At 41.3% G+C, this 20,072-nt stretch overlaps 1 protein-coding gene across 1 annotated transcript in view; it reads left to right on the top strand.

Annotated features, from left to right (window-relative positions):
- The window catches only part of LOC311237960 (uncharacterized protein), a gene marked incomplete at its 5' end in the record, with an annotated part of 101,405 nt that overhangs the window by 28,956 nt on the left and 52,377 nt on the right, over positions 1-20,072 (top strand). The window contains 7 exons of the mRNA XM_084325934.1: positions 3,334-3,377; positions 4,284-4,469; positions 8,020-8,046; positions 8,489-8,551; positions 8,876-8,956; positions 9,571-9,627; positions 11,593-11,718. Coding sequence (XP_084182060.1) covers positions 3,334-3,377; positions 4,284-4,469; positions 8,020-8,046; positions 8,489-8,551; positions 8,876-8,956; positions 9,571-9,627; positions 11,593-11,718 — 584 coding nt within the window. The remainder of the gene's footprint in view (positions 1-3,333; positions 3,378-4,283; positions 4,470-8,019; positions 8,047-8,488; positions 8,552-8,875; positions 8,957-9,570; positions 9,628-11,592; positions 11,719-20,072) is intronic.

Genomic DNA, 20,072 nt, shown 5'->3' with positions numbered 1-20,072 from the left:
CACTTCTTTGCGGGGGCGTGGCGATGGTTCAGGCTAACTTGAACTTAAACTCTGCTTTCGACCAGGCTCAAACTTTTGGATCTGTTGTCATGGTGATTTGGAAAATCCAGGTACGGGGAACCGGAAAGTCCGGCTAACTCAGTTATCCAGTTAAAGTTATCCGGCTAACTCAGTTATCCAGGTACGGGGAACGGGGCCCAGGTCTCTGACATCAAGGCCACCTAATCATCCCTCCCCCCTTAATTGGCTGACATCAATCCCTGTCTCCTGAGCCGTTCAGCCATCGTGTAGTGTGATGTGTGCCGGGTGCCAGTGTATGGCAGCCATTGAGCCTGCGTAGCCCAAGGTTGGGTGCTACCAGTGGTGGTGAAGGAGGCAATTTCCACCCTACATTGTGGGACTGGGGAGCGCTTTGAGTGTCTAGAAAAGCGCTATATAAATGTAATGAATTATTATTATTATTTTATTATTATTAAGGGTATAAAATACAAGCTTCCAGCATGAAGCATATCCCTAGCCTAATTTATTAGATTTAGATTATTAGATTAGATTATTCTATATGGTATATACAGCATTATTGTACATGCTATCATACAGTTATATGGGTTATATACTGCTAAGAATTGTGCATATACTGTAAATGAGTAACCCATTGGCAACTTGGTTTGGATACTTTTGTTTCTTTGTTTAAAGTGAATTCCTTTCCTGTGTTCCTTGTCTGCTCTCACGCTGCACAATTTAAAGGTGGTCAGGTGGTCAAAAAGATAAATAAACAAATAATAATATTGCAGAATTATGAATTAGATCTAAGAACTGCCCAAAGCTGCCTTGTCCCTTGCAGAGAACCAGAAGGGTTTATCGCTGTACATTAAGAACCTCATCACCAGAGGGCTATCGGGAAGACAACAAGGGGAGCCAGGGTCCTGACTTGGATCCAAAGGCAGCCATATTGAGATTTGAAAAGTCCGCAAAAGTCCCCGAAAAGGCCATTGGGTGGCAGTGTCATCATGCTGCTGGCTGAGGGGCTCTGGTCGCCGTTTACTGATTCTTTCAATAGGGTCCAGCTGCAGCGCCGGAGAATCCTCTCAAGGGGCAAGCCTGTGGCAGCCACAGAGAGCGCGCTGATTGGCGGAAAGTACGGATGTTTCTCGAAGTACTCAGAGGTGCATGCCATCTAAGAATGAAGTGAGCGTGTGTTATTGGAATGATTGATTGATAGATTGATTGAAAATTGTATTAATGTCCGCCTTGTTTCGAACTGGTTATGCTTAGGCCCTCTTTCGAAGTCGGTTATGCTTAGAGTTTATCTTTAGAGCAGGGCGATAGACCACCAGCCCTGATTCCAAACTCTAAGCATAACCGACTTCGAAAGAGGGCGACTTCGAAAGGGGGCCTAAGCATAACCAGTTCGAAACAAGGTGGACATTAATAAAATGTTCAATCAATCAATCAATCCAATAACACACGCTCACTTAAAACAGCACACCTCCGAGCTGCTTCTATAGAAAGTAGGTTTGTGGCTGCCACAGTGTCAGCTTGTGACTGCAACTTGTTCCTGTTTGCGGACGACTCAGCCCTGCTGGTCTCTGACAAGAACAAGTTACAGGTTGAAAAAACCCTCAGCTCTGAACTAGGCAAAATCTGCATATGGCTCGCCGATAACAAACTATCATTATACACGGGCAAAACAGAGTCCATTCTCTTCGGGTCAAATAACAAACTCAGCAAGACCGACGGCTTCTCAGTTACAGTGGATGACAATTGTCACAAGGAAAGATGAACTTACCTACCTGGGTTCCATCCTAGAGGCTAATCTTTCCTGTGACAAAATGGCATCCAATGTAATAAAAAAAGTCAACCAACGAACTCGATTCTTGTACCGGATCTCCTCTCTGGTAAACAAGAATACCCTGAAGACTCTGGCAGGAGCACTCATTCAAGGGTACTACGACTATGCTTGCACCTCATGGTACCAAAGCACCTCAAAGGCGCTAAAAACAAAATTACAAACATCTCAAAACAAACTGGTCAGACTACTGCTTGACCTGACTCCTAGAACCCACCTCACCCCTGCCCACTTTGACAACCTAGGATGGCTTAGAGTAGACGACAGAGTACAGCAACTTGCAATGGGCCTGGGCTACAAGATACACTACACGACCAAGGTACCCATGTACATGTCAGAATACTTCCGAAAGGTCAGTGAATACCACGATCACAACACCAGAGGGAGCTCCACAAATCATGTTAAACCCAGACTCGGCTCAAACAAGGGACTAAACACGTTTCGCAATTCAAATCAAATCAAATTTATTTGTAAGGCCCGACAACACACGTTAATGTCCCCATGGGCCGGACACGTCTTCTTTAAACAAGTCAAGAAGAAACATAACAATAAGTTAAGAACAAAACAAGAACACCATAAGGTCCAACAAATTTAAAATAAATGCAAATAAATGAATGAATGCAAGCACTCCCAGACATACCCCACGCTAAGGTAAGGAAAAACTCACTAAAACCTAACAATAGGGAAAAAATGCTCCACAGGCAATGTGGAGGAGAGAAACCTTAGAATGGCCATTCAAGGGGGGATCTCCCTTCTTAGATGTCGGTGATAGTAGTGTTGCAGACTAACAGTTGGTAATTATGCCACATCCATGTGGAACGCCCTACCCAAAGCTGTAAAGGAATGTGAATCACTACCCACTTTCAAAAACACTCTCAAAGAACACCTACGGGAGACTGCAATTCGAAACTGGCCCCTGCAAATGTCCTAACCCAACCCCCTCCAATGTACAGTAAATTACCAAGTATGGCTTTGTCAATATTCCAATGTACAGTTTTGCTTGTACAGTTGTACAGTGTTCCCCACCCACCCATCCTACCCACCCGCCCAACCCCACCCCACCTACCCAACCTCCTCCAATGTACAGTTTCTACGTCAAATGTATATACTCTCTTTTCTGGACTCTTTTTGTATCACAAACAGTACTGTATTTGCAAATTTGGTATGTCATAAATGTATAGATGTAGCAGTACTGTCTATCTGTATGTCATGTATGTCATATATGTCCTGATGAATTGAAAATGGGGGACCCTGATGTAAACAAGACGAAAGTCTTTCTCTGGTCTGCATCCCCTTAACAATTGTGTGTATTGAGCTGTACTGTATTGTACCCATTCTGCAATCTGTTAATAAAGTTTTCAATCAATCAATCAAAACAGGCTTGCCCAGTGAGAGGATTCTCCGGCGCTGCAGCTGGACCCTACTCGATTCTTTGACCCTTGGTCCAACTTGCTAACTGTGTGCCTCTGATGTGTCTCTGTTCACAGCTAAACCAACACAAGCAGCTCATACAGCCAACAGTCCTGGTCCTGTAAGTCTAGTTACTTTGTCTATAACGTTTCTGTAGAGCTGTAGCATGCAATATGGTGTCATATTAAATACCATACAGATAGCGTGAAATATGGATTCTTTCGGCATATATTTCACATTTAAACAACCAGAATATGGAGAAATCCCATAATACCTAATGAACCCAAATCTTAGGATTGGGTTCGTTCAAATGGAGATGAAATACACTCAAATACATATAGGGCAGGCTGTAATGTTGAAGCTTATAAACAACAGTTTTTCCTAGCTACCATGGTAACATGCCTAATATTGAACTGTGAGCTAGCTGGATTATACAGTAATATTTATTTTGTGTTGATTTGTTATTGTTTACAAGTGTGTTACCTTGGCAACCATTCATATTTCATGTTGATCCATATCTAATACAATGCCTCTTGTTTTATACTGTGTTTATTTATTTGTTTATTTATTTATTTATTTATTACACAAATGATCAATAACTTAATAAAACTATAATCCACTGAATAATTAATGATTGATAATCAGGTTATCAAGTGTAAACCAACAGCTTCACAGTCATTCATGGCTTATTCCTCTTAACCCTTTCACAACCACACTACAGAAAGTTAACCCTTTCACTACCACACTACAGAAGGGTAACCTTTCACTACCACACTACAGCAGGTTAACCATCTGTATTGTGGTAGTGAAATGGTTAACCTTCTGTAGTATGGTTGTGAAAGGGTTAACCATTTGTTGTGTGGCAGTGAAAGGGTTCTGTATTGTCGCAGTGAAAGGGTTAACCCTTTGGTAGTGTGGTAGTGAAAGGGTTTTAAGTTATGTTCTGATGTTGACTTATGTAGGAGGATGTTGATCATATAGTCGATCCAATCAATCAATCAATCAATCAATTGATCAATATCAATAGGTGACCCTGGGGCAGAAAGGGGAGCGAGGGGAGCCGGGTCCTACCGGTCCTCCTGGTCCTCCGGGGAGCCCGTCGGAGGAGGGTGGTGGTGGCTCTGGAGAGGGAGGGCAGCCAGGAGCCCGGGGCCCTCAGGGGCCACCGGGACCAGAGGGCCAGCCTGGAGCTGCTGGGAAGGATGGCCAGCCGGTAGGTTATGTTTCTATTTATTATAGAAAGAGACTGGAATACACTCTTCTTTAAATAAATAAATAAATAAATAAATAAATAAATAAATAAATAAATAAATAAATAAATAAATAAATAAATAAATAAATAAATAAATAAATAAATAAATAAATAAATAAATAAATAAATAAATAAATAAATAGATAGATAGATAGATAGATAGATAGATAGATAGATAGATAGATAGATAGATAGATAGATAGATAGATAGATAGATAGATAGATAGATAGATAGATAGATAGATAGATAGATAGATAGATAGATAGATAGATAGATAGATAGATAGATAGATAGATAGATAGATAGATAGATAGATAGATAGATAGATAGATAGATAGATAGATAGATAGATAGATAGATAGATAGATAGATAGATAGATAGATAGATAGATAGATAGATAGATAGATAGATAGATAGATAGATAGATAGATAGATAGATAGATAGATAGATAGATAGATAGATAGATAGATAGATAGATAGATAGATAGATAGATAGATAGATAGATAGATAGATAGATAGATAGATAGATAGATAGATAGATAGATAGATAGATAGATAGATAGATAGATAGATAGATAGATAGATAGATAGATAGATAGATAGATAGATAGATAGATAGATAGATAGATAGATAGATAGATAGATAGATAGATAGATAGATAGATAGATAGATAGATAGATAGATAGATAGATAGATAGATAGATAGATAGATAGATAGATAGATAGATAGATAGATAGATAGATAGATAGATAGATAGATAGATAGATAGATAGATAGATAGATAGATAGATAGATAGATAGATAGATAGATAGATAGATAGATAGATAGATAGATAGATAGATAGATAGATAGATAGATAGATAGATAGATAGATAGATAGATAGATAGATAGATAGATAGATAGATAGATAGATAGATAGATAGATAGATAGATAGATAGATAGATAGATAGATAGATAGATAGATAGATAGATAGATAGATAGATAGATAGATAGATAGATAGATAGATAGATAGATAGATAGATAGATAGATAGATAGATAGATAGATAGATAGATAGATAGATAGATAGATAGATAGATAGATAGATAGATAGATAGATAGATAGATAGATAGATAGATAGATAGATAGATAGATAGATAGATAGATAGATAGATAGATAGATAGATAGATAGATAGATAGATAGATAGATAGATAGATAGATAGATAGATAGATAGATAGATAGATAGATAGATAGATAGATAGATAGATAGATAGATAGATAGATAGATAGATAGATAGATAGATAGATAGATAGATAGATAGATAGATAGATAGATAGATAGATAGATAGATAGATAGATAGATAGATAGATAGATAGATAGATAGATAGATAGATAGATAGATAGATAGATAGATAGATAGATAGATAGATAGATAGATAGATAGATAGATAGATAGATAGATAGATAGATAGATAGATAGATAGATAGATAGATAGATAGATAGATAGATAGATAGATAGATAGATAGATAGATAGATAGATAGATAGATAGATAGATAGATAGATAGATAGATAGATAGATAGATAGATAGATAGATAGATAGATAGATAGATAGATAGATAGATAGATAGATAGATAGATAGATAGATAGATAGATAGATAGATAGATAGATAGATAGATAGATAGATAGATAGATAGATAGATAGATAGATAGATAGATAGATAGATAGATAGATAGATAGATAGATAGATAGATAGATAGATAGATAGATAGATAGATAGATAGATAGATAGATAGATAGATAGATAGATAGATAGATAGATAGATAGATAGATAGATAGATAGATAGATAGATAGATAGATAGATAGATAGATAGATAGATAGATAGATAGATAGATAGATAGATAGATAGATAGATAGATAGATAGATAGATAGATAGATAGATAGATAGATAGATAGATAGATAGATAGATAGATAGATAGATAGATAGATAGATAGATAGATAGATAGATAGATAGATAGATAGATAGATAGATAGATAGATAGATAGATAGATAGATAGATAGATAGATAGATAGATAGATAGATAGATAGATAGATAGATAGATAGATAGATAGATAGATAGATAGATAGATAGATAGATAGATAGATAGATAGATAGATAGATAGATAGATAGATAGATAGATAGATAGATAGATAGATAGATAGATAGATAGATAGATAGATAGATAGATAGATAGATAGATAGATAGATAGATAAATAAATAAATAAATAAATAAATAAATAAATAAATAGAAAATGCACATAAATAGATACAGTGTATACCGGTATGTAAACTATGGATGAGTCGGTCGCACTCAACCAGCACCTGCTAACGGGTTGGACCCTTTAGCTCAGCTGGTTAGTGCGGCTGCCTGTGGATCCTATGGTCACGGGTTCAAATATCTCGGTTACATTTAGTGACAGCGTGGGATCTCACTTCCTTGTGTAATCTGTGAAGCAGGTTTGCGTACAATGGGGGTGGTATCTCAGTGCCCCCCATAGTGCACGCGGGGACGAAAGAACGTGCAAGGACGCACTTTCTCGGGGGGAGGACGTATGTAAACTATGGATGAGTCAGTCGCAGTCAACCAGCACCTGCTAACGGGTCTGACCTTTTAGCTCAGCTGGTTAGTGCGGCTGCCAGTGGATCCTATGATCACGGGTTCAAATCTCTCAGTTACATATATATATATATATATATATATATATATATATATATATATATATATATATATATATATATATATATATATATATATATATATATATATATATATATATTAGTGCTGTCAGGCGATTAAAAAAATGTATCTAATTAATTACAGGATTTATAATTAATTAATCTAATTAATCGCATTTTAATCGCATAACCATTTTATGCCTGATATTCTATATTCTATAATCATATTTCAAACTGCATGGGTCCGGATGGCAGAATTCAGTACTGTATCTACAAAACCTTCTGTTTAATCATCTTCCATCTATTAATTTGCTTAGATTTTTCAGGTCTGGTCAATTTTAGCATGGTGTTATTCACAGTCAAAGATAAAAAAAAAATGTAATTGATATTCTCATTTGGTTCATTACAATTTACTTAAGCCTAGTAACAGACACAGTATTTCTGACACTGGGAATACATTCCCTGAGATCCATAGATGTCCCTAGAATAATATACCAAGAACATGCAAATGGACCATATAAAAAAAAATCTGTAAATGTGTATTCTACGTTCTTATGGAATAAAAAAATATATATATTATAAAAAAAAGAAAAAAAAATGTAAATGTAATTAATTTTGAGTAAATGTTCATAACGCGTGTAATTAATTAATCTAATTAACGCGATAAACTGACAGCCCTAATATATATATATACAAACACACATATAATTTAGGGGCCCAAGTGGTTCCCTAATCAATGGAATTCCACTGAAAAGGTCTGATGGCTTCTGTCCTTTGTTCTTCAGGGAACCCGTGGAGACACTGCAGTCCCAGTAAGTATTTATCAGCTTTCAATATGTGATTTCCATCATATTTATTGATCAGCTTTCAATATGTGATTTCTGTCATATTTATCTATCAGCTTTCAATATGTGATATATGTGATATTGATTTATCAGCTTTCAATATGTGATATGTAATATTGATTTACCAGCTTTCAATATGTTATATAATATTGATTTACCAGCTTTCAATATGTTATATATGTAATATTGATTTAACAGCTTTCAATATGTTATATTATGTAATATTGATTCACCAGCTTTCAATATGTGATCTATGTAATATTGATTTACCAGCTTTCAATATGTATGCACCATTGAACGTTGCCCTGGCCAACACTGTGTGCCCCCATGTGTGTGTGTGTGTGTGTGTTTGTACGGTTTATGGCACTGTGTCTCTTGTGTCTCACTACATGTTGTCTTCTCCTCGCAGGGTGAAGCGGGGCCTCCAGGGTTCCCAGGTTTACCAGGAGAGCCAGGTGATAAAGGAGAAAAGGTATGCATTTTTTTTATTCAAACACTTCAGGCCCAGTTTCCTAAAAACATCTTATCACTAAGAACATCTTACCCCTTTCAATCACAGGGACACTGGTATAGGCCTGTCCCACTAACAGGGACACTAGTAGGCCTTTCCAACTAACACATGAAGACACACACCTTGTAATGAGATTATGTAAATAAATGTTTTTTCTAAAAATCAAATCTCTGTCTCTCTCTCTGTCTATCTCTCTCTCTCTCTCCCTCTCTCTCTCTCTCTCTCTCTCTCTCCCTCTCTCCCTCTCTCTCTCTCCCTCTATTTCTCTCCCTCTCTCTCACACAGGGTGACACTGGGTCAGGTCTTCCTGGACCCCCTGGTCTTCCTGGACCACCAGGTCGACCCAGCAAGTCCTCCAGGTTCCCTGTAAGTTCCCTGTTTACATTCCAAGACTGATCACTGACATCGATGAGATTAACTACTTAGGTATCAACATTGTGTATCAAATGACACCATTTTTTTTCGATATCTAGAGCAGGGGTTCTCAAACTTTTTTATACCACGACCCCATTTTATTTAGGAAATGTTTTTGGCAACCCCACATCGCGTAATTTCAACGTGGAAATAAGGAATATAAAAATAAAAGCACACGTTGTTGAACTTGATCATGCATATTTATTAGAAAATGTAATTACAGCACTAGTTTATCAATACACATTTATAAAACGAGGCATATTTAGCCAAAATATGTTGCCAGAACATTAAAAAAATATATATTTACTTGCACTGTCACCTACCCACGACCCCACTTTGGGTCGCGACCCGTAGTTTGAGAACCGCTGCTCTATAGTATTGAAGCAATTTGATTCAATACCCAGCCCTGTTGACTGATAAATCTATCCCAGAATAGTAGTTGAATCCATTCAAATAGCAATCTTACCTAAGCCTGTCGAGGACAACTTTGAGATCAATCTGAACATTGATTGGTTCCTGAGCGGTGAGTCAGCTGATTAACTGGTCGTGTCCTCTGTGTTTCTCAGGATGGTTTGGAAGGTTCAGGCTTTGATGACTTCGACAGCGATGCAGAGTTCATTAGGGTTAGTGGTCCGTCAGACAGAGGGCCTCTCTCTCTCCCTCTCTCTCTCTCTCTCTCCCTCTCTCTCTCTCTCTCTCTCTCTCTCTCTCTCTCTCTCTCTCTCTCTCTCTCCCTCTCTCCCTCTTTCTCCCTCTATCTCTCTTTCTATCCCCCTCTCTCTCTCTCTCACATAAATTGAGTGCTAAATAGAGTAACAGAGGTTTGAACACACTGAAGTAAAGGTTTTGTGTACTCACATTTATTTTTACTGGTTGCTAGATGCCTGTTTTTAAGTTCCAGCTGAGAGGTAGGAGCTGGAAAACATAATGGTTCCATAGCCTGAAGTCTTATGTAGTACAGGTCCAGAGTTTATACAAATCCCACGGAAAATGAATGTTTTACAAGGTTTTTGTAATGTGTGTACCGGTAAGAATTCTGCATGATTATCCAAAATGGCCGTCCTCTGCCATTCATTTCGAGGCTCTCGTCAAAACAATGGACTGATTTCGGAGCAGACGCTCGATCTTTGGCTACAACGGTGGTCAATAATTTTCGCCATCAGCGGTGACTGGTCAGTTCAGAACCGTTCACAACCGGACGTGGTCACTCGTCCGAGCGGCTTGTCAAATGACTCTTGCCGGATGTTTCATCTTGTAACTCGAGAATGGAATCACGCAATAGGTTGAGTGGGGTGACGATCGAAAGGCGGCAAATTCAACTTTCCAACAATGGTTTGGTTGATCGGCGAAAATGCAGCCCACAGCCCATGAAATGGCATAGGGAGGGGATACATGCACGCAACGTGTTTCAAGGATACTCCTACTCATTATACCTTTAACCTCTTAAGCCCGATCGGCCCGGTCCGGTATGAGATTTATTTCATGTCATAAATAGATCAATACAGTCCATATTAAGTAATGTTGCATTTATTTTTCAAATGTAGCCAAGAGTAAAGAAGACCCTTACCCTATCAAAACAGCAGTCAAAGTGTATAATTTCAGCACTATGTTTGTTTACCAATGATTTTAAGTGTTATTATTAGCTAAATATGAGCTTATAAAAATATCTGCGCATTGCACCGGTAAACTGACAATTTAGACATGAGAAGAAGAAGCACTCATGAAATCGTTGAAGTCCTAAGAAAGAGGATTTTGGGCTTTTCATTTCATATTTCATAAAACTACACTGGCAACGGAAGTCCAACCATTTTTCACATGATTTTCGTGTTTATATCTCACAGGTCAAACAAGCCTAAATGTTATTACCATAAAATACAGCATATATTGTTTCTTTACTTTTCTGTGAACGTCTAGAAAACAAATGCGTCACAATCCGGTCAAAAATGGTGGAACTATGGACATTATACAAAAGTAACTGTACTTACAGTAGATTTAATTCACAGTCGTTGTTGCCCTGTACCAGGCGCCTGGTAACTTTGCCATTGGAGATTTGATCCATAGATGTATGACTTGGCCATAATAAGGTCATTTATAGGCCTGATATTCTATATTCTATATTCATATTTCAAATTGCATGTGTCCGGATGGCAAAATTCAGTACTGTATCTATAAAAAAACCTGTAAATCCTTTGCCCTTTGTTCATTTGCTTAGATATTTGCTACACTTGATCTCAAGAATGTGCTGAATGAGCTCAGTGGCAATTTTCCACGTCTGGTGGAGAATTTATATTCTCCTTTGGTTCATTGTAATTTACTCAAGCATAGTAACAGACAATATTTCTGACACTGGGAATACATTCCCTGAGGTCCATAGATGTCCCTAGATACCAAGAACATGCAAACGGACCTTGTAGAAGTGGAGCAATCTTCCATTTACTTTGGTATGTACTTTTAGGTGAATTTTCTGAAAATATGGCTAGGGCTTAAGAGGTTAATGATATAGCATGCTCTCTCTCTCTCTCTCTCTCTCTCCATCACTCTTCTTCTCTCTCTCTCTCTCTCTCTCATGGCCCATCTCATTCCTCCAGGGCACCCCTGGTCGTCCAGGACCCCCAGGGCAGCCAGGACCCCCAGGGGTTCCCTCTGAAGACGTGTTCCCGGGACAGCCTGGGGCCCCGGGGGCAGATGGGAAGGATGGACAAATGGGTAAACCTGTAAGTTAACCCTTAAAAACCTGTGTTTCTAAACGTTCGTGTCAGGACCCAAAACCGGGATCACGAGACGGTCTTATTTGATTGGCCGTAGAAATATTGTTCTTGTACAAGTGATCTATCCCAAGCCCTGCCCTCTTTTCTTGACCCTCCAATCACAACTCTTGCTTTCCTCGGTCAAGCTAAGAGAAGGCGGAGCTTGAGGCTGGTCAGCTGCCTTTATGACCTTTTAACATAATTGACGTTTATTTGCAGGTGATTGAGGAGTGGTTTAGTGCTTCAGCCTCTACCTATGGGCTCGGTTCTGGCTCGGGTTCTGGGCTGGATTCTGGTTCTGGTTCTAGTTCTGCTTCAGGCTCTGGGCTGGATTCTGGTTCTGGTGCAGGATCTGGGCTGGATTCTGGTTCTGGGTCTGGTTCAGGCTCTGGGCTGGATTCTGGTTCTGGTGCAGGATCTGGGCTGGATTCTGGTTCTGGTGCAGGATCTGGGCTGGATTCTGGTTCTGGTGCAGGATCTGGGCTGGATTCTGGGTCTGGTTCAGGATCTGGGCTGGATTCTGGTTCTGGTTCAGGCTCTGGGCTGGATTCTGGTTCTGGTGCAGGATATGGGCTGGATTCTGGGTCTGGTTCAGGCTCTGGGCTGGATTCTGGGTCTGGTTCAGGCTCTGGGCTGGATTCTGGTTCTGGCTCAGGCTCTGGGCTGGATTCTGGTTCTGGTTCAGGCTCTGGGCTGGATTCTGGTTCTGGCTCAGGCTCTGGGCTGGATTCTGGTTCTGGTGCAGGGTCTGGCTGGATTCTGGGTCTGGTTCAGGCTCTGGGCTGGATCTGGTTCTGGCTCAGGCTCTGGGCTGGATTCTGGTTCTGGTGCAGGATCTGGGCTGGATTCTGGGTCTGGTTCAGGCTCTGGCTGGATTCTGGGTCTGGTTCTAGTTCTGCTTCAGGCTCTGGGCTGGATTCTGGGTCTGATTCAGGCTCTGGCAAAAGGCAGCATTTTCCCCAACGCCATTTAAAAATGCCATGTTGAATTACCTCATTTCTGCTTCTGCTTGCTGTGCGCTATTGACCTATAAGTACGCTAAATCTGTGTGTGTGTGTGTGTGTGTGTGTGTGTGTGTGTGTGTGCCAGGGGCGGAGCTAGGGGGTGGCTACTTGGGCTCAAGCCCTGAATGTTTTCTGAAAAGCCCTGAATCTTTTTTTTTTTTTTTTTTTTTTTTTTGACAATTCATCATTGTTACATGAAAATATGTTTGCACCAGATTTAGCAGAAGCTAATTCCCATCTGTGGTCTATCCAACTGCTAACTGTATTTGAGTGAGTTAAGTCTTGGTGTCATGGTAGACTCAGACCTAAGCTTTAAATCACAATCAACAAGTTGACAAAAACTTAATTCTTCCACCTTAGAAACATAGCTAAAGTACGGCCATTTATAAATCAAAAGGACACTGAAAACCAGATCCATGCCTTTATCTCAAGCCAACTCAACTACTGTAATGCACTCCTTACCAGCCTCCCGAAAAAATACGATGATAACTATTTTATTGCAATGCACTATTGCATTATTTTATTCTATTTTACTAACTATTTTATTGCACTGCACTATTTTACTTTGTATCAGTGAATCATAGACGCCTGGCCATAAGAGCATTCGGAGCATCTCTGCTCTCCCACTATTGAACTTGGGGGAGCAAAGGTATGCTCTTGCTCCACCACTTTTTGATCATATGAAAAATATGATATATCCCCCCCCAATATATAAATCTAACCATAACTACGTTATGGTTAACTGAGTTTTATAGTGAAAAGAGCAGCTTTATTGGTCAAGATTGAAGGCTCTATATTGCAGGAAATTGCACGTACAGGTTAATTAAATTAAAAAGAAATCTGCCGTGGAGGGGGGCGTGCCTGACCCCCTCCAAACCACCCCTTGCCTGCAAAAAAAAAGAAAAATAAAATTATATAAAAATAAATATAAAAAAAAATAAATAAAAAAAAGCACCTATCTGGGCTAAGCCCCGGATCTCCTATAATCCTAAATCCACCCTGGTGTTTGCGTGCGTGCGTGCGTGTGTGTAGGTTGATATTCATAAACATTATGATGCCATGCATATACATTTTATTTAACCTTTATTTTACCAGGTAGTCACTTGAGATCAAAGATATCTTTTTCGAGAACTCAAGCTCAGGGAGAACGTGTGAGAGGTAGAACTCAGAGAGAACATGTGAGAGGTAGAACTCAGAGAGAACGTGTGAGAGGTAGAACTCAGAGAGAACGTGTGAGAGGTAGAACTCAGGGAGAACGTGTGAGAGGTAGAACTCAGGGAGAACGTGTGAGAGGTAGAACTCAGAGAGAACGTGTGAGAGGTAGAACTCAGAGAGAACATGTGAGAGGTAGAACTCAGAGAGAACGTGTGAGAGGTAGAACTCAGAGAGAACATGTGAGAGGTAGAACTTAGAGAGAACGTGTGAGAGGTAGAACTCAGAGAGAACGTGTGAGAGGTAGAACTCAGAGAGAACGTGTGAGAGGTAGAACTCAGAGAGAACGTGTGAGAGGTAGAACTCAGGGAGAACGTGTGAGAGGTAGAACTCAGGGAGAACGTGTGAGAGGTAGAACTCAGAGAGAACGTGTGAGAGGTAGAACTCAGAGAGAACGTGTGAGAGGTAGAACTCAGGGAGAACATGTGAGAGGTAGAACTCAGAGAGAACGTGTGAGAGGTAGAACTCAGGGAGAACATGTGAGAGGTAGAACTCAGAGAGAACGTGTGAGAGGTAGAACTCAGAGAGAACATGTGAGAGGTAGAACTCAGAGAGAACGTGTGAGAGGTAGAACTCAGAGAGAACATGTGAGAGGTAGAACTCAGAGAGAACGTGTGAGAGGTAGAACTCAGGGAGAACGTGTGAGAGGTAGAACTCAGAGAGAACATGTGAGAGGTAGAACTCAGGGAGAACGTGTGAGAGGTAGAACTCAGAGAGAACATGTGAGAGGTAGAACTCAGAGAGAACGTGTGAGAGGTAGAACTCAGAGAGAACGTGTGAGAGGTAGAACTCAGGGAGAACGTGTGAGAGGTAGAACTCAGAGAGAACGTGTGAGAGGTAGAACTCAGAGAGAACGTGTGAGAGGTAGAACTCAGGGAGAACGTGTGAGAGGTAGAACTCAGAGAGAACGTGTGAGAGGTAGAACTCAGAGAGAACGTGTGAGAGGTAGAACTCAGAGAGAACATGTGAGAGGTAGAACTCAGGGAGAACGTGTGAGAGGTAGAACTCAGAGAGAACATGTGAGAGGTAGAACTCAGAGAGAACATGTGAGAGGTAGAACTCAGAGAGAACGTGTGAGAGGTAGAACTCAGAGAGAACGTGTGAGAGGTAGAACTCAGAGAGAACGTGTGAGAGGTAGAACTCAGAGAGAACGTGTGAGAGGTAGAACTCAGGGAGAACGTGTGAGAGGTAGAACTCAGAGAGAACGTGTGAGAGGTAGAACTCAGAGAGAACATGTGAGAGGTAGAACTCAGAGAGAACGTGTGAGAGGTAGAACTCAGAGAGAACGTGTGAGAGGTAGAACTCAGAGAGAACGTGTGAGAGGTAGAACTCAGAGAGAACGTGTGAGAGGTAGAACTCAGGGAGAACATGTGAGAGGTAGAACTCAGAGAGAACGTGTGAGAGGTAGAACTCAGAGAGAACATGTGAGAGGTAGAACTCAGAGAGAACATGTGAGAGGTAGAACTCAGAGAGAACGTGTGAGAGGTAGAACTCAGAGAGAACATGTGAGAGGTAGAACTTAGAGAGAACATGTGAGAGGTAGAACTCAGAGAGAACGTGTGAGAGGTAGAACTCAGAGGGAACGTGTGAGAGGTAGAACTCAGGGAGAACGTGTGAGAGGTAGAACTCAGAGAGAACGTGTGAGAGGTAGAACTCAGAGAGAACGTGTGAGAGGTAGAACTTAGAGAGAACGTGTGAGAGGTAGAACTCAGAGAGAACGTGTGAGAGGTAGAACTCAGAGAGAACGTGTGAGAGGTAGAACTCAGGGAGAACGTGTGAGAGGTAGAACTCAGAGAGAACGTGTGAGAGGTAGAACTCAGAGAGAACATGTGAGAGGTAGAACTCAGGGAGAACGTGTGAGAGGTAGAACTCAGAGAGAACGTGTGAGAGGTAGAACTCAGAGAGAACGTGTGAGAGGTAGAACTCAGGGAGAACGTGTGAGAGGTAGAACTCAGAGAGAACGTGTGAGAGGTAGAACTCAGAGAGAACATGTGAGAGGTAGAACTCAGAGAGAACGTGTGAGAGGTAGAACTCAGACACATGGAGAACGTGTGAGAGGTAGAACTCAGAGAGAACATGTGAGAGGTAGAACTCAGAGAGAACATGTGAGAGGTAGAACTCAGAGAGAACGTGTGAGAGGTAGAACTCAGAGAGAACGTGTGAGAGGTAGAACTCAGAGAGAACATGTGAGAGGTAGAACTCAGAGAGAACATGTGAGAGGTAGAACTCAGGGAGAACGTGTGAGAGGTAGAACTCAGAGAGAACGTGTGAGAGGTAGAACTCAGAGAGAACATGTGAGAGGTAGAACTCAGAGAGAACATGTGAGAGGTAGAACTCAGAGAGAACGTGTGAGAGGTAGAACTCAGAGAGAACATGTGAGAGGTAGAACTCAGAGAGAACATGTGAGAGGTAGAACTCAGAGAGAACGTGTGAGAGGTAGAACTCAGACACATGGAGAACGTGTGAGAGGTAGAACTCAGAGAGAACATGTGAGAGGTAGAACTCAGAGAGAACGTGTGAGAGGTAGAACTCAGAGAGAACATGTGAGAGGTAGAACTCAGAGAGAACGTGTGAGAGGTAGAACTCAGGGAGAACGTGTGAGAGGTAGAACTCAGAGAGAACGTGTGAGAGGTAGAACTCAGAGAGAACATGTGAGAGGTAGAACTCAGAGAGAACGTGTGAGAGGTAGAACTCAGAGAGAACGTGTGAGAGGTAGAACTCAGAGAGAACGTGTGAGAGGTAGAACTTAGAGAGAACGTGTGAGAGGTAGAACTCAGAGAGAACATGTGAGAGGTAGAACTCAGAGAGAACGTGTGAGAGGTAGAACTCAGAGAGAACATGTGAGAGGTAGAACTCAGGGAGAACATGTGAGAGGTAGAACTCAGGGAGAACGTGTGAGAGGTAGAACTCAGGGAGAACGTGTGAGAGGTAGAACTCAGGGAGAACGTGTGAGAGGTAGAACTCAGAGAGAACATGTGAGAGGTAGAACTCAGAGAGAACGTGTGAGAGGTAGAACTCAGAGAGAACGTGTGAGAGGTAGAACTCAGAGAGAACGTGTGAGAGGTAGAACTCAGAGAGAACGTGTGAGAGGTAGAACTCAGAGAGAACATGTGAGAGGTAGAACTCAGAGAGAACGTGTGAGAGGTAGAACTCAGAGAGAACATGTGAGAGGTAGAACTCAGAGAGAACGTGTGAGAGGTAGAACTCAGAGAGAACGTGTGAGAGGTAGAACTCAGGGAGAACATGTGAGAGGTAGAACTCAGAGAGAACATGTGAGAGGTAGAACTCAGAGAGAACGTGTGAGAGGTAGAACTCAGAGAGAACATGTGAGAGGTAGAACTCAGAGAGAACATGTGAGAGGTAGAACTCAGAGAGAACGTGTGAGAGGTAGAACTTAGAGAGAAGGTGTGAGAGGTAGAACTCAGGGAGAACGTGTGAGAGGTAGAACTCAGGGAGAACGTGTGAGAGGTAGAACTCAGAGAGAACGTGTGAGAGGTAGAACTCAGAGAGAACGTGTGAGAGGTAGAACTCAGAGAGAACGTGTGAGAGGTAGAACTCAGGGAGAACGTGTGAGAGGTAGAACTCAGGGAGAACGTGTGAGAGGTAGAACTCAGGGAGAACGTGTGAGAGGTAGAACTCAGAGAGAACGTGTGAGAGGTAGAACTCAGAGAGAACGTGTGAGAGGTAGAACTCAGGGAGAACGTGTGAGAGGTAGAACTCAGGGAGAACGTGTGAGAGGTAGAACTCAGGGAGAACGTGTGAGAGGTAGAACTCAGAGAGAACGTGTGAGAGGTAGAACTCAGAGAGAACGTGTGAGAGGTAGAACTCAGGGAGAACATGTGAGAGGTAGAACTCAAGCTCATGGAGAACGTGTGAGAGGTAGAACTCAGGGAGAACGTGTGAGAGGTAGAACTCAGGGAGAACGTGTGAGAGGTAGAACTCAGGGAGAACGTGTGAGAGGTAGAACTCAGAGAGAACGTGTGAGAGGTAGAACTCAGGGAGAACGTGTGAGAGGTAGAACTCAACTCAGGGAGAACGTGTGAGAGGTAGAACTCAACTCAGAGAGAACGTGTGAGAGGTAGAACTCAGAGAGAACGTGTGAGAGGTAGAACTCAGGGAGAACGTGTGAGAGGTAGAACTCAGGGAGAACGTGTGAGAGGTAGAACTCAGAGAGAACGTGTGAGAGGTAGAACTCAGAGAGAACGTGTGAGAGGTAGAACTCAGAGAGAACGTGTGAGAGGTAGAACTTAGAGAGAACGTGTGAGAGGTAGAACTTAGAGAGAACGTGTGAGAGGTAGAACTCAGGGAGAACGTGTGAGAGGTAGAACTCAGGGAGAACGTGTGAGAGGTAGAACTCAGAGAGAACGTGTGAGAGGTAGAACTCAGAGAGAACGTGTGAGAGGTAGAACTTAGAGAGAACGTGTGAGAGGTAGAACTCAGGGAGAACGTGTGAGAGGTAGAACTCAGGGAGAACGTGTGAGAGGTAGAACTCAGGGAGAACGTGTGAGAGGTAGAACTCAGGGAGAACGTGTGAGAGGTAGAACTCAGGGAGAACGTGTGAGAGGTAGAACTCAAGCTCAGGGAGAACGTGTGAGAGGTAGAACTCAAACACATGGGAACGTGTGAGAGGTAGAACTCAAACACATGGACAACGTGTGAGAGGTAGAACTCAGACACAGAGAGAGAACGTGTGAGAGGTAGAACTCAGAGAGAACGTGTGAGAGGTAGAACTCAGAGAGAACGTGTGAGAGGTAGAACTCAGAAACACAGAGAGAACATGTACAGTAAGAGGTAGAACTCAAGCACAGGGAGAACATGGGGTGACAGTGGCTCAGGAGGTAGAGCTGTCGTCTGGTAATTTGGACGTTCCCCGGTTAGATTCCTGCTCCTCCCGGGCACCGTGTCGAAGTGTCCTTGAGCAAGACACTTAACCCCTAATTGCTCCCGATGAGCAGGTTGGCACCTTGCGTGGTCGCCGCCGCCGTCAGTGTGTGAATGTGTGAGTGAATGGGTAAAATGTGTGGAATAAATTGTAAATCGCTTTGGATAAAAGCTGCTATATAAAATGCACCATTTACCATTTACATGCACAGTAAGAGGTAGAATTCAAACACAGAGAATGTGCAAAGTAAGATGTAGAACTCGCCTATTATATTGTGCAAATTTTTTTTTTATACATTACATTACAAGGCCTCATGGGCCCTTTGTCAGGTACAAACGCTGTCATTGTGAGATTCAGATGTTCACAATAACTAAGGTTGTTTTGGCTCCACACACTATTGCCTCTTTTCCATTGCATAGTACCTACTCGACTCTACTCTACCCGCTTTAGGTACCTGGTACTTCGTTCCTTTTCCACTGCAGGTAGTACTCAGTTTGTCTCCGTGTGGGGAGGCGGGGCCGCTGGCATATAGCCATGAGAGCTCCAGCATAGCTATGTCCGTGAGGGCTTGGAGCAAGCCAGAGTAAAACACAGTTTTCAATCAATCAATCAATCAATCAATAACAACATTAACCAGACTCTCGTTGTGTCTATTCTGCTAACGTTAACGCTACCTCTCGTGTCTATTCTGCTAACGTTAACATTTATGGATGAAGGATTGCACTACAACTCGTACACCTTACTGTAAATTGTACCTAAAATTGTACCTCATCCCATTTCTGCTTTGCACTAGATAGTACTGTACATTAGTACACTGCATAGTATTGTGTATTGTATATTATATGGTAACTCAGAACATTGTACATATGTCTATACCGAACAACTGTGACCTCATTCTTCTTCTAAATTCATGCTATATTATGTTATTATGTTATTTGATACTATCTTGTCTAGCACAGTCTCTGGAGCGTAACAGTAAGAAGCATTTTGTATGAAAGTATTCTGTACTTCTGTATGACAACTATTAAAGAACTTGAACTTGAACATTACCTCTCATTGTGTCTATTCTACAAGCTTTAACGTTAGCACATTAGCACCTAAGCTAACAACAAGCTTTAACGTTACCTCTCGCGTCTATCTGCTAACGTTAGCATTAGGTAATAACCGGTTTAAAATGGATGGTGATTACCTCACGTTGTGTCTATTCTACTAGCATTAACGTT

The sequence above is a fragment of the Notolepis coatsorum genome, assembly GCF_963971535.1.
Source record: "Notolepis coatsorum genome assembly, chromosome: 12".
Taxonomy (NCBI): Eukaryota; Metazoa; Chordata; class Actinopteri; order Aulopiformes; family Paralepididae; genus Notolepis; species Notolepis coatsorum.
This window is presented reverse-complemented; position numbering and strand designations above follow the sequence as displayed.